At 43.2% G+C, this 17,236-nt stretch overlaps 1 protein-coding gene across 1 annotated transcript in view; it reads left to right on the forward strand.

Moving 5' to 3' along the window:
- The window catches only part of DCC (DCC netrin 1 receptor), an 845,884-nt gene that overhangs the window by 570,998 nt on the left and 257,650 nt on the right, over positions 1–17,236 (forward strand). Inside the window, exon 8 of the mRNA XM_088453001.1 lies at positions 10,343–10,499. Coding sequence (XP_088309127.1) covers positions 10,343–10,499 — 157 coding nt within the window. The remainder of the gene's footprint in view (positions 1–10,342; positions 10,500–17,236) is intronic.

The following is a 17,236-nucleotide window of genomic DNA, read 5'->3' on the forward strand; positions in this document are numbered from 1 at the left end:
TTATCAGTACACGCCCATCACATGTATGACACGCCTCTCAGATTTATCAGGACACGCCCACTGTAACACGCGCTTATAGGTGCTGCTTTCATAATCTCCCTGAAATGCTTTTTCAAAAGTAGGCACGTATGATATACAGCATGCATACTGTACTGGACACACAAGCTTGCATGCATTCACACATAGCATACATACACACATAGCAAACATACACACAGCATACATAAATTCATTCACACATAGCATACATACACACACATAGCATACATACTGTACACACACATAGCAAACATACTCACATAGCAAACATACACACAGCATACATACATTCATTCACACATAGCATACATACACACAGCGTACATACACACACATAGCATACATACTGTACACACACATAGCAAACATACTCACATAGCAAACATACACACAGCATACATACATTCATTCACACACACATAGCATACATACACACACATAGCATACATACACACACATAGCATACATACTGTACACACACATAGCAAACATACTCACATAGCAAACATACACACAGCATACATACATTCATTCACACATAGCATACATACACACACACACAGAGCATACATACACACACACACAGCAAACATACACACATAGCAAACATACACACACAGCATACATACATACATTCATTCACACATAGCATACATACACACACACACATAGCATACATACACACACACACAGCAAACATACACACATAGCAAATATACACACACAGCATACATACACACACACACATAGCATACATACACACACACACATAGCATACATACACACACACACAGCAAACATACACACATAGCAAACATACACACACAGCATACATACATACATTCATTCACACATAGCAAACATAAAACACAGGATACATACTGTACTGTACACACAAGCTTGCATGCATTCACACATAGCATACATACACACAGCATACACACACACACACACACACACACATACACAGAATATACACACACACATACAGCATATAGTACTTACATAAACCCAGGGCTGAGGAGGAGGAGCTCACCACCGCGGCTACCGTAGCAGATAGTATGCTGCACATGCGCCTCAGCTCCCTCGGCCATCCGTATCGTCTGTATCCAGTGCAGAGAGCTCTTCCGATCAGAGCTCTCTGCCTGAGGAGCTGCTGCACATGTGCGGCAGCTCCAATCGCGGCCGCGGGTGGCCTGCAGACTCTGCAGAGTCATGGTTCTCTACGTCTTTAAAAAAAAAATTGATTCGCCTGGGGGGGGGGTTTCTGTATGCTCGGAACCCCCCCTGCGTGCGCTACAACTATTTACTAAGCTTTGTTAGGCGATAAAGTGAACGGGGATAAGGTACCAGCCAATCAGCTCCTAACTGCCATGTCACAGGCTGTGTTTGAAAAATGACAGTTAAGAGCTGATTGGCTGGCACCTTATCACTCTTCATTTTATCTCCTAACAAAGCTTAGTAAATAGACCCCATAAAGTCTAGAATGGAGATAGGGAACTCTGTATATGCTGTTTAGTGAAATAATATTGAAAAAACAAATCTTCATCGTCCCTTTTTGTTATGTTAGTCAGTGCATGTAGTATACGGCAAAATGAACATCAATGTAACATAAACCCCTTTCTTGTATAGTTCCTATTTTCCATAAATGGATTACTAGAAAAATAAAACGTCTCGGTGTGGTAAAGGTATGCAGAACAGCACAGCGTACATTGTACTTGTGGGTACTGAATTCATTAATGCCCCTGCCTAGCATACTGAATCAAGCCATATTACTACAAAGCTCCGTATGAATAATTACAGACATGTTGTATCCTAGACACAAAATGGCAAGCCCTCAATATAATATAATAAGCACAGCCTAAATAAATCTTTTAGCATTGTTGAATTGGTGCATATTTATCTACTGGCTTTTCCATGACAACGGATAAGTGATGCGTCACCATGGCAACGGTTCACATGTCTAGGCCTTGCTAGGTATGAGTGAGTTGCTAATTTTTAGCTGAAGCTTGCAGATGAATCAGCTTGGGATAAATAGGTGAAATAGCAGGGGCTTATGCACTCTTTTGTTTTGGGTTTAGAAATTTTTGTTTTTGGTAAACCTTAGTGCAGGTTCAGAGTCCCTCATACATTAGCCTCATAAATTGCCTGTCTGCCTCATAAATTCAATATAACATCATCCCACTGTGTATTGTGCTGTTTATTGCATAATTCACCAAAGGATAGTCCCAATTTTCCACAAATAATGGCTACAGATGTGTCCACATAAATCTATGCAATTGCACACAATGTGCCAAATAACACCACTGGCTGGGACTCACTGGCAGTTGGTGTGACTCCCCTATTTGAATTTTGGACTGTGCTGCAGCCCCACCCCTGGAGCCTCCACCAATCATAAATTACCAGGGAAGTCCAGGACCAGAGCATTGTGTCCCTCCTGGAGAGGGTCATGTTGGGAGCATACTTGCCGACATTCAGCTCCCTCCTTCCGGGAGGGAGCTGAATGCCTGCATAGAGGGGGAGGCGTGGCCGGCTATGACGGCGTTTTGGGGGCGGGGGCGGGGCGTGACCGCACGAACGCGTCATCGTGGCCCCGCCCCCTCTTCACAATACCAAAAATAAAGGCATTTTAAAGCAGGGGGCAGAGCCACGATGACGCGATTCAGCGCGAATCGCGTCATCGGGCATCCCCGCTGCGGGGGTTTCTAGTAGTTGTGCGGGGGGCAGGCTGCAGCCGGGAGGCTTGCCTGCCTTTCCGGGGGGTCGGGAGCGGCACCCGATATTCGGGAGGCTCCCGACCAAATCGGGAGGGTAGGCAAGCCTGGTTAGGAGGTATGCAAATAGTTATGTTTGTCAAAAACTCCCTATGGTTGATATGTGCACTATACCTTACAGACTTAACACAACTAAAAACTTATCTAAACATAAACACACGGACAACAGGAGTTGGATTTAAAATTAAAGGTCAAATATATTTAATTAATTAATAATTAATACAATTTTGAATTTGGGCTATCGAATTAGATATTTAGATGTTGCCCATTGAAATTGATTGTGAGCTTAAAGTTTGTATGGTGGCGGACAACAAAGAACGCATACTGGCACAAAACACACGCAGACCAAACACATCACCGTTGGTGTTTAACTCTCCAGCAAGAAGCACGCCCGGACGAGCTGTGTCATTTCCCTGAAGGGACATTTCTGGCCTATCATTGAACCAGGAGAGCGCACCCATCTAATTTGTATAACTAAAAGCACATTACCGTTCTTTCCGCCACAACACACATAACAAACAAACACACAACAAACAGGGAGGAGGGTGGGATTTCCAGAAACAAAGAGGCTGAGTCTTTGGATAACAGACCTAATATACCAGCAAGGCCAAACCCCCAAGGATCCCTATAGGCTAAGACTAATGACTGACACTTAACAACAAAAGTCATTACAGGTACACTGCTCCCACAACCACGGGGTTTAAACTGGCTCAGTCAGATTGCACCTGCCTTACGTTGTCACTCCATGGACCTTACAATTAAGCTGCTCCATGCGCTCCACCACACAGTTTTGTACCTACTTTGTGTGTTCACATCACTAACTCAACAATGCACGGGTACCTTGGACACTGGCATTGTATGAGGTAGCTGTGTGCGACTCGAATGCTAACCTGCATGGCTATAACTAGGGGTGTGCGACGTGTCATCGCACAGAGTGCAGGGCTCTGGGGGAAGCACCGTCCATGACCCAAGGCCCTTGCTTTTGGCTAACAGGGTACCTGGAAAGGCAACCTGCAGCCAGGATCGCTGCTGGCCGCAGTCTCCGGACATCGACATCATAACGGCATGCGGTTAGGGAGCTGGACCAGCACAGGGCACACTGAAGGGTTGTTATGTCTCTGCTAACCTGGGTAACAAAAATGAGGATCGATACGCAGGTGCCCGTGTGCTGCCTCCGTGTGGGCCCCTTCCCCCTCTTGCTGGCGCAGTTGCAGAAAAGACTTTGGCATTGTGCCAGTGTCTACTGCACATGCGCAGGTCTCCAGGAACATGGCGCTCTCGTTCTGGTGATCTCTCTACTGCGCATGCGCAAATCTTTAGAAAAATGGCAGACTCGCCATTTTCACAGTGATTTCTGCAGTGCCGGTGCTGGACTCTGGAGAGGTAATACTGTATGGGTGCAGGGTGTGTGGTGTGAGCCCCCTTGGACCCAGGGGCCCCAGTACGTCGCACACCCTGCCCCCACAGTATTATAAATGCACCCATGGTGATACGGGTGCTCTGCGGATACATTGCACCATGCTTCATTGTGCTTAATCTGCGACTTTGTACAAACTCCATTGCGACAAAAGTACCAATCCCTAGTGCTGAGGACACTATAAGCAATCTTGGGTTCAACAACCATTTGACAAAGATGAAGAATTCAGAAATAAGCACGAAAGCCTGGGAACCGCTACCCGCGGCGCAGTGTCTAAGGGCGAGATGTACCAAGCTCTGGAAAGTGATAAACTACCAGCCAATCAGCTCCTAACTGTCATCTTACAGGCTGTGTTTGAAAAATGACAGGAGCTGATTGGTTGTTCGTTTATCACTCTCCACTTTATCACTTCCCAGAGCTTAGTACATCTGCTCCATAGTCACACCTTGTGTCTGTGTAAGAGGAGACATTTGTATATCAAATTGCAGTCATTGCTAAAATTAAGATTAGAATAGGACTGACAGACGATATTATAGGAAAGGGGAAAATCGGAGACGACACTATAAAAGTTAATAAACTAAAAGGAACCCATAATGGCAACTTGAAACGTACATCTTCATATATGTGCCATGGTAACTCACGTTAAAAAGTGACACAGCAAGTACATGCATGGCTATCAACAGCAAAAGGAATTTATGTGAAATTAATTTTATTTACTGAGAAGATAATAAGACAATAGGCCATGCTTTAATGAAAACTGCATACAGGAATTGCTAATTGTCTGGCATGTCACTTTGTAATGTGAGTTACCAGGGAATGACCTATGTGCTTCTCTCTATCTTCCTGGGAACTACAATTAAGAATACTGTAGCATCTTTAATTCAGTTTTGCGGCATATTTTTATAACAAATGTACCAGGAAACAGCTTATGGTCCTTGGAAGTAATGGAAAAAATAATTACTGCACATCCGGCTGTCATTGTCACTTGGCTTTCTGGGAGAGATTGCGAATGGTTTTCATCATCTTTGTCAAATAACCTTGTCCAGGAGGACGCTCCATTTTTATGAAGGACGGCCCTCATTCAGAGCGAGCGCTCTGCTCAGAGCGTCCGGCTCTGAATGAGGGCCTTAGAACAGACATGATTTGTGCTACTATGAGGCTCTTTTAATGAGGACATTCATATTGCACACATTGGGCAAAATTTACTAAGCGGCGTTTTGAAGGCAGTTTCTATTCTTTTCTAAACCCCGGCGGTTTGGTGGGGGTTTCTATTCTATTCTAAACCCCCGGGGGTTTGGTGGCGGTTTTGCAGCGGTTTCTAAAGGACAGCCCTGTTCTATTCTGTTCTAAAATGTGTTTTGACGGCAGTTTTGCAGCGGTTTTGGACTTAGTAAATCTGCAGATAACAAAACCACCGCCAAACCACAGTCAAAACACATTTTAGAATAGAGTAGAACAGGGCTGTCATTTAGAAACCACTGCAAAACCGCCACCAAACCCCTCGGCGTTTAGAATAGAATAGAAACCCCCACCAAACCGCTGGGGTTTAGAATAGAATAGAAACCGCTGTCAAACCACCGCTTAGTAAATTTTGCCCATTGGCTGTAACCAACAACCAATCAGATGTCCACTTTCATTAGTCTGACTACACTTGTTACAGTTAAAAGCTGATATCTGGTTGGTCGCTATTTAATTTCAGCACTTCATTGCTCTTCACACCATGTGATTAAATACGCCTCTATGATCTACGGTGACTTTGTTACTGGCAACATTTTCTGAAATAAGCCCCAGTTATTTGTTTTCCTAAAGTTCACTGGAGTTCCCTGAAGCATATGGATTGATAGTAAATGCTGAAATTACAATACACAATCCATACATATGAGCAAGTGGCTTGGTGGTGCTATTAATAGCTGATAATGTCACATTCACAATCTAAAAGGAAATTATACCAAGACGCAAATACATAATGAAAGGTCTTTAAGTTAATTTCAATATGTCATCACCTTTAAAAACAATTTGCTTTATTGCTATGGGCCTACAGTACAGTATTGCTACTACCACTGTAATAACGTGAATAGATCGCCTGCCTTTCTGGGGGGCTTGGAGCAGCACCCGGTTTTTGGGAGGTTCCCGGCCGAATCGGGAGGGTAGGCAAGCATGGGTTGGAGTTGCCTGCGTTTCCAGAAAAAGGGGGCATATCAGCACCGTTTTCTAGGAGTACCGAGGCGAGTGTCTTCCAACGCAGATTTACTAGCCTCACAAGTGGGCAGGAGGTGGCCATTCTGTGTAAGCTTAGGCTGACTCATACGGTTGATGTTGCAAACACCACGTCCGATGGTCGTGATGTTGATCCGATCCTGAGACACATCGTTTACGCAAAAGCGTCCATCACTGAATCAGGCCCTCAGCCAATCAGAAGAGGTCACTAATCAGCAGCAGCAGCAGGGGTCATGCACCCACAAGTAATATATCTCCTAAGAGTTGCATGAGTGTCTGCTTTGCTGTCATTATGGGAAGCATTTTTGTTTGAACACATCCTGACTGTACTTCGGACACGCTTAAAGGCCCCCCTGCTCCATGCCCTGTTCCCTAACACAAGGAGTCGTAAACACAACAAAAAGAACGGGAGCGTCATTTTTTTTTTTTTACACCATCACGAAAAATCAAAGTAACAGTGACTTTGCATAGACAAAAAGCCCATTTACCAAGAATCGTGATTGCAAGAACGGATGTAAATTAAGCAAACTTGGACCAAAACAGAAGTTTAAAATAGCCACCCCCCCCCCCTCATGAACAGCGTGTTTAGCAGAACCATGCACAGATCAGTGTGATCTGTGCATATATCTGAATGTAATAAAGCCATTAAATGGTTAAAAGATCCCCCATCCCAATCATAATCAGTAATGATCCCAATCACAACCAGCTCGGGCTCCTGGATCTGGCCCTGGTTCTAAAAATACGTAGAAAATGTGCAAAAAAAAATTTAGTGCAAAAAAAACCCATTTGTGCTACAGTACTTGTATCACAACATGGTTGGCCCAGATGCATACATCATGTGGATCCTTCGACTGGTCTTTTTCCTGACTCTAAATGAAGCCCGTTGTACAGTATTTACTGCACTAAACACGCAAAAATGAAATAAGCGGTGGCATTTATGGACTGGCTTAATGTCTCACCGGTGGTCCATGAAAGTCAGTCACTAAAAATAAAGAGTCTCTGATAGCCGTTATTAGTTCACATTTATTACTGCAATTTCCTCCACAGTGAACCTATTATTAGGGATGATAAAGGCTTATTTTCCAGTAAAAGTGTAAGTACTGGCTGCTCTGTAGAGTGGGACAGGTGCTGTGTGACAGTATCTGAGTTCAGTCCCAGCAGCCTTTTCTGCTAGCACAGGATCTGGATTTTCTGAGTGCTGGGAATTTAAATGAGACAGAAATCAGGGACAGGCACAAGGAGGACAATCGCTGTAGCACTGAAAGACCTATACTTAACAAACTGTCCAATTTTGAGCTTAGTTTGTTCTGTGCTGTTATATACCTTGCAGGGGGGAAAGAGAGGGTTATACTGCAGGCTTTGCCAGAAGCACAAAATGCACTGTAGACTAAACCTAGGTACACTGACCAGGGCTGTATAAACCCATGGCTGGCCGCTTAAGCTTGCAGGTATTTCGGGCCCCTTCCGGCACTTCAATCTTTCAGCGCACTACAGCTGAAAGCCGCCAGGGTTTTGGATGTTCTTGTGTGTGTGTTGTGGTGGTGTCCACACTATGTCCTTACTAGTAAGCTGCAGCGTCCATCTAGGTGTGTGCACTCTGGATCTTCAGTCAAGTTGGTTCCACCCCTATGCTGGGGTATCCTTGCTCTGCACTTGGCGGTGGTTCTCTAGTGGGTGGCCGGAATCCCCGCAAGTCCTGTCCCAGTGTATGCTGAGGTCTGAAAGAGATAGAACTTCCTCCACGTAGTGGCGGTGACAGCGGCTGTGATGGCAGCAATTACAGAGCGCTGGGGAGAAAGAAATCCACTCCCTGAATGATGTCATGCAATATCGTTCATCGGTCGTTTGCCAAAATCTGTCATGTACATAACAGATATCGTTCAGCACAGCCACCGGTATATTCAAGGGATATCTTTTGTCTTTTATCGTTCAGAAATGCATCTGCTAATGGATAGGCCGCTTTAGATAGATAGATAGATAGATAGATAGAAGATAGATATGATATATATAGATAGATAGATAGATAGATAGATAGATAGATAGATAATCTATCTATCTATCTATCTATCTATCTATCTATATCATATCTATCTATCGATCGATCTATCTATCTATCTATATCATATGTATCTTCTATCTATCTATATCATATCTATCTATCTATCTATATCATATCTATCTTCTATCTATCTATATCATATCTATCTTCTATCTGTCTATATCATATCTATCTTCTATCTATCTATCTATCTATCTATCTATCTATATCATATCTTTCTTCTATCTATCTTCTATCTATCTAAATCATATCTACTATCTATCTATCTATCTATCTATCTATCTATCTATCTATCTATCTATCTATCTATCTATCTCATATCTATCTATCTTCTATCTATCAATCTATCTATCTATCTCATATCTATCTATCTATCTATCTATCTATCTTTCTATCTATCTATATCATATCTATCTATCTATCTATCTATCTATCTATCTATCTATCTATCTATCTATCTATAGGTCTTATATCTCTTTAAAGCACTGTAGGAATTAATGTATATCTGTACTAATATGTATGAGCATTGGTTACATAGTTGCACATGATTTCTTTCTATTGTTGTTCCTTTGCAGGAATGTAACATTTTTGTGCTCTCAGCCATGTTGATAGTATAATCTTAATTCTTATGCATATGTAACATTGTACTGCATTCCCAGCACTATGGTGTACTCACAAGAGGCCAAACTGGAGGATTATCTGTCTCACTGGCATATCTCTAATGGGTGCAGGGTATGTGGTGCACACAGGCCCCTGGCCCCACATCACACACGCTGCACCCATAATTATACTTACCTCTCCGCCGGTCAGCATTGCAGCAGAAATCACTGGGAAAATGTCCCCAGCGTTTTGAGAGTGCACAGTAAAGAAGTCTCCGGGAACATGGCATGGGCGCCATGTTCCCATAGACCAGCACATGCACAGTCTCTGACCTGTCTATCATATTGGGAACACTGGCATAGCAATGCTGCTACTCCAAACATCTCAGTCCTGTTCAGCACCCAGGGGCACACAGCCCCGATGGCATAGGAAGAACCTTATTGCTTTTTAGCAAGGTTCAGAAAATACCCCTTCTTTTCTGATTTATTACCCACGTGGTACACCTAATGCCACATTCTGCTAGCAAAAGAGGCGAAATTCTGTTGACTAATGCAAAACGGGTCAACGACTGTATTTCACAGAACAATTTTGAAAATGTGGTTTGTCTCTCACATAGGGATTAGTGGGGATCAGTAGATGGGATGTAATAGCTCAGATTATTATCCTTTCAAAGTCACTTATGATAGATGTGAAATGTATACTCCAGCTCACCAGAAGACGGTAGAAATTACTTTATTATATGTGTAAATTTTTGTACCAGAAATCAGTAGAAAATGTTAATAATAATTTGCTACTTTGTGAAAAAGTGGATTTATCACAAGTATATCCCAGCACTCAATTAATTCAATCACCTCGACTAACCCTATTTTTTTTTTTGTCTGCTGCTCATTCACTAAACATCTGATTATTAATTGGGACATAAGAGTAAAACAAAAAAGTTCGGCATTAATAAATATTGCATAAAGAGGTATTTACTATTACTGGGATGTCTACATTATTGTAATATTATATATTTATTATGTTACAGTTTTAACAAAGTGTTTCAAATTTAATTGACAAAAGTGATATTATACTTTAGTAATGATATATATTATATTTTACTCTATCCCCACTCTATGTCTGCCCGGCCCCTTGTGTATACAATGTATTTAGTTCTTGCCCTTACGCTTTTTCCTGCTGAACCCCAAACCTCTGTATCACCCACTTCTCTGACTGAATCCACCCATTCCCCCGCAGCTGTTCCCAGCCTCGGCATCCTTCCCTCCGCCCCCCGAGATGTGGTCCCTGTCTTGGTTTCTAGCCGATTTGTACGTCTCAGCTGGCGGCCACCGGTAGACACAAGAGGGAACATACAGACCTACACCGTCTACTTCTCCAAGGACGGGGCTCACAGGTACGTTTACAAAATATGTTGTTTATAAGTGGTCTGCAAAAAAATGTTATTTCCAGTTCCTTGTCCATTGCAATGTCCGAGATTTTCCAAGCCAATGACTAAAAACAAGTGACAGAAGCCTGGTACAGCATATGAGAATTTCTAAAGAGACATAAAGATCTCAGTAGAATTATAGGTGGATCATAATTTGGCAAATTCTTCCAAAAGTAATTAATGCAAAAATATTCTCTAAAGTTGAGAAACTTAATTAAGTTGAAGCAATGAAAAAAAATTAGTAACTGCCCTGGTTGCGGCCATTTTTGGGAAGACATTTTCTATCAGTTTCTAGTTAGTTTACCTTGGTGACATTGGGGGAAATTCAATTTAATGTGATGTTGAATAGAGATGAGGATCAGTGCCAAGAGCTTTTCAACTGTCCGCATTGCACCCTGCACTTAAGTCGGGAGATGCAGTTTACAGCACCTAATGCCTGGTGTTTAGATGCGGTAAACAGCATTCTCCATCTTAAGTGCCGGGCGCGATGCTGTTGGCACACTCAGTCAGTGCGCAACTAGCATCGTGGCGCTAGTTTAGTTGGAATTCTGCTGGCACCTCAGGAGGATGCGAGCAGAAGTTCTCTAGTCGCGGGCTTACATCGCGGCCAATTGAATAGCTCCGGACCAGGGGCGTATCTATAACGGGTGCAGGGTGTGCGGGGAAGACGGGCCCCTGGGTCCAGGGGGGCTCTGCACCACACACCCTGCACCCATAATATTACTTACCTCTCCGGAGTCCCACGTCGGCGCGGGGGTCCGGCGCTGTAAAACGACTGGAAAATGCCCGCGGCGCCCATTTTCCCGTTGTTTGCGCATGATCAGTACAGGGAAAATGGCCGCCGCTGCCATTTTCCCGGTGATCTGTGCATTCATTATAGACTCTGGGCACACGCTAGTGCCCTGAGTCTATAACTCTGGCGCTGGCCGCGGACAGCTCAGTGTGCTGCCGGCCGCCGGGCAGAGAGGAGGGGGCCCGTGTCGGAGACTGCACACGGGCCCCCACCTCTCTAGAAACGCCCCTGCTCCGGACACTTATTCCTGGCGCTATTCAACATCACATTTAATTGAATTGCTCCCATTTACTTGATACAATTTTGAAAATTATTTTATCACGTGATTCCACATGTCAGCTTTCATAATTAGGAACATTTTCCCAATTAACATTACTGTTAATTACTGGAAATCTCCACAGATAAATTGACCTTTCTAACAATATGTAGTCATTAATTATATGTTGGAGATTAATAGTAGTAGTATCACATGCTATATAGAATAATTCCTGAAGTTAATGCCTAAGTCGGGTACATTGAAAAGTTGGGGATTTTCTGTAAAAACTTCCCGGATTGCGGAGAGGAATATGTACAAATACTGCGTTAATGAAATAGTGAAACTATTCCCCATGTGAACAAAGCAGATAATGTTTGTTTGTCATTAAATATTAAAAACAGTTTTAACGTTTGGTCAGTGTTCCTGCCTGGGGCATTTTCTAGCGTAGGAGAAGATATACTAATTATAATGCTGCTATTACAGGCTTTTATCAATTATTTTTATTCTCAAATATTTGCAGTTGGAACCTGGTAAATGAGTCAGCAAGTGGAAAGGGACCTAATGCGTCTTGTTAAAAGTTAAACACAACCTGCTTGAAATGTTGTATTGTTGAGCTTTACAGCTGGTACAGAATGGACGTAGCCACATTTACCTCCTAAATAAAAGCAAGGGAGAATTAACAAGCGATCTGCTGATCATTTGTAATACACTGTGCCGCAGTTTTCATATTGTTTGCCTGGTCCCGATATTCCCAATGGGATGTAGGCAGGATCCCGACGGTGAGCATCCCGACTGTCGCAAAAGCGGCAGCAGAATCCCGATGGTCAAACCACTGACAAATCTCAATGGTGAGTATTAGGGTTAGGGTTAGGTTTAGGGTCAGGGTTAGGTTTAGGGTCAGGGTTAGGGTTAGGATTTTCAATTTATTTTTAGTCTTAGTCGCTCTCTTAAAATTGGACTAAATTTTCTCAAGTTTTAGTCTTTTTTTTGTTTTTTAGTCAAGATTTAGTCAGTGGATCTCAGTTAACATTTTAGTCTAATTTTAGACAATGTTTTAGTCATAACTGACTGTGCATGCCCCCACATTATATGCCACACTGTAATATATGCCACACAGACTGTGCATGTCCCCACATTATATGCCACACTGTAATATATACCACACAGACTGTGCATGTCCCCACATTATATGCCACACTGTAATATATGCCACACAGACTGTGCATGCCCCCACATTATATGCCACACTGTAATATATGCCACACAGACTGTGCATGCCCCCACATTATATGCCACACTGTAATATATACCACACAGACTGTTCATGCCCCCACATTATATGCCACACTGTAATATATGCCACACAGACTGTGCATGCCCCCACATTATATGCCACACTGTAATATATACCACACAGACTGTGCATGCCCCCACATTATATGCCACACTGTAATATATGCCACACAGACTGTGCATGCCCCCACATTATATGCCACACTGTAATATATGCCACACAGACTGTGCATGTCCCCACATTATATGCCAAACTGTAATATGTACCACACAGACTGTGCATGCCTCCACATTATATGCCACACTGTAATATATGCCACACAAACTGTGCATGCCCCCACATTATATGCCACACTGTAATATATGCCACACAGACTGTGCATGTCCCCACATTATATGTGACACTGTAATATATGCCTCACAGACTGTGCATGCCCCCACATTATATGCCACACTGTATTATATACCACACAGACTGTGCATGCCCCCACATTGTGTCACACTGTAATATATACCACACAGACTGTGCATGCCCCCACATTATATGCCACACTGTAATATATGCCACACAGACTGTGCATGTCCCCACATTATATGCCACACTGTAATATATACCACACAGACTGTGCATGTCCCCACATTATATGCCACACTGTAATATATGCCACACAGACTGTGCATGCCCCCACATTATATGCCACACTGTAATATATGCCACACAGACTGTGCATGCCCCCACATTATATGCCACACTGTAATATATACCACACAGACTGTTCATGCCCCCACATTATATGCCACACTGTAATATATGCCACACAGACTGTGCATGCCCCCACATTATATGCCACACTGTAATATATACCACACAGACTGTGCATGCACCCACATTATATGCCACACTGTAATATATGCCACACAGACTGTGCATGCCCCCACATTATATGCCACACTGTAATATATGCCACACAGACTGTGCATGCCCCCACATTATATGCCACACTGTAAAATATACCACACAGACTGTCCATGCCCCCACATTATATGCCACACTGTAATATATGCCACACAGACTGTGCATGTCCCCACATTATATGCCACACTGTAATATGTACCACACAGACTGTGCATGCCTCCACATTATATGCCACACTGTAATATATGCCACACAGACTGTGCATGCCCCCACATTATATGCCACACTGTAATATATACCACACAGACTGTTCATGCCCCCACATTATATGCCACACTGTAATATATGCCACACAGACTGTGCATGCCCCCACATTATATGCCACACTGTAATATATACCACACAGACTGTTCATGCCCCCACATTATATGCCACACTGTAATATATGCCACACAGACTGTGCATGCCCCCACATTATATGCCACACTGTAATATGTACCACACAGACTGTGCATGCCTCCACATTATATGCCACACTGTAATATATGCCACACAGACTGTGCATGCCCCCACATTATATGCCACACTGTAATATATGCCACACAGACTGTGCATGTCCCCACATTATATGTGACACTGTAATATATGCCACACAGACTGTGCATGCCCCCACATTATATGCCACACTGTATTATATACCACACAGACTGTGCATGCCCCCACATTGTGTCACACTGTAATATATACCACACAGACTGTGCATGCCCCCACATTATATGCCACACTGTAATATATGCCACACAGACTGTGCATGTCCCCACATTATATGCCACACTGTAATATATACCACACAGACTGTGCATGTCCCCACATTATATGTCACACTGTAATATATGCCACACAGACTGTGCATGCCCCCACATTATATGCCACACTGTAATATATACCACACAGACTGTTCATGCCCCCACATTATATGCCACACTGTAATATATGCCACACAGACTGTGCATGCCCCCACATTATATGCCACACTGTAATATATACCACACAGACTGTGCATGCCCCCACATTATATGCCACACTGTAATATATGCCACACAGACTGTGCATGCCCCCACATTATATGCCACACTGTATTATATGCCACACAGACTGTGCATGTCCCCACATTATATGCCACACTGTAATATGTACTACACAGACTGTGCATGCCTCCACATTATATGCCACACTGTAATATATGCCACACAGACTGTGCATGCCCCCACATTATATGCCACACTGTAATATATGCCACACAGACTGTGCATGTCCCCACATTATATGTGACACTTTAATATATGCCACACAGACTGTGCATGCCCCCACATTATATGCCACACTGTATTATATACCACACAGACTGTGCATGCCCCCATATTGTGTCACACTGTAATATATACCACACAGACTGTGCATGCCCCCACATTATATGCCACACTGTATTATATACCACACAGACTGTGCATGTCCCCACATTATATGCCACACTGTAATATATGCCACACAGACTGTGCATGCCCCCACATTATATGCCACACTGTATTATATACCACACAGACTGTGCATGCCTCCACATTATATGCCACACTGTAATATATGCCACACAGACTGTGCATGTCCCCACATTATATGTCACAGTGTAATATATGCCACACAGACTGTGCATGCCCCCACATTATATGCCACACTGTATTATATACCACACAGACTGTGCATGCCCCCACATTATATGCCACACTGTATTATATACCACAAAGACTGTGCATGGCCCCACATTATATGCCACACTGTAATATATGCCACACTGTATTATGTACCACACAGACTGTGCATGCCCCCACATTATATGCCACACTGTAATATATGCCACACAGACTGTGCATGCCCCCACATTATATGCCACACTGTAATATATGCCACACAGACTGTGCATGCCCCCACATTATATGCCACACTGTAATATATACCACACAGACTGTTCATGCCCCCACATTATATGCCACACTGTAATATATGCCACACAGACTGTGCATGCCCCCACATTATATGCCACACTGTAATATATACCACACAGACTGTGCATGCCCCCACATTATATGCCACACTGTAATATATGCCACACAGACTGTGCATGCCCCCACATTATATGCCACACTGTAATATATGCCACACAGACTGTGCATGTCCCCACATTATATGCCACACTGTAATATGTACCACACAGACTGTGCATGCCTCCACATTATATGCCACACTGTAATATATGCCACACAGACTGTGCATGCCCCCACATTATATGCCACACTGTAATATATGCCACACAGACTGTGCATGTCCCCACATTATATGCAACACTGTAATATATGCCACACAGACTGTGCATGCCCCCACATTATATGCCACACTGTATTATATACCACACAGACTGTGCATGCCCCCACATTATATGCCACACTGTAATATATACCACACAGACTGTTCATGCCCCCACATTATATGCCACACTGTAATATATGCCACACAGAATGTGCATGCCCCCACATTATATGCCACACTGTAATATATTCCACACAGACTGTGCATGCCCCCACATTATATGCCACACTGTAATATATGCCACACAGACTGTGCATGCCCCCACATTATATGCCACACTGTAATATATGCCACACAGACTGTGCATGTCCCCACATTATATGTCACACTGTAATATATGCCACACAGACTGTGCATGCCCCCACATTATATGCCACACTATATTATTTACCACACAGACTGTGCATGCCCCCACATTATATGCCACACTGTAATATATACCACACAGACTGTGCATGCCCCCACATTATATGCCACACTGTAATATATGCCACACTGTATTATATACCACACAGACTGTGCATGCCCCCACATTGTATGCCACACTGTAATATATGCCACACAGACTGTGCATGTCCCCACATTATATGTCACACTGTAATATATGCCACACAGACAGTGCATGCCCCCACATTATATGCCACACTGTAATATATGCCACACAGACTGTGCATGCCTCCACATTATATGCCACACTGTATTATATACCACACAGACTGTGCATGCCCTAACATTATATGCCACACTGTAATATATACCACACAGAGTGCATGCCCCCACATTATATGCCACACATACTGTGCATGCCCCCACATTATATGCCACACTGTAATATATGCCACACAGACTGTGCATGCCCCCACATAATATGCCACACTGTAATATATACCACACAGACTGTGCATGCCCCCACATTATGTGTCACACTGTAATATATACCACACAGACTGTGCATGCCGCCCCCACCTTATATGTCACACTGTAATATATGCCACACAGACTGTGCATGCCCCCACATTATATGC

Source organism: Taudactylus pleione, unplaced genomic scaffold (genome assembly GCF_031769625.1).
Source record: "Taudactylus pleione unplaced genomic scaffold, aTauple2 ptg000562l, whole genome shotgun sequence".
Taxonomy (NCBI): Eukaryota; Metazoa; Chordata; class Amphibia; order Anura; family Myobatrachidae; genus Taudactylus; species Taudactylus pleione.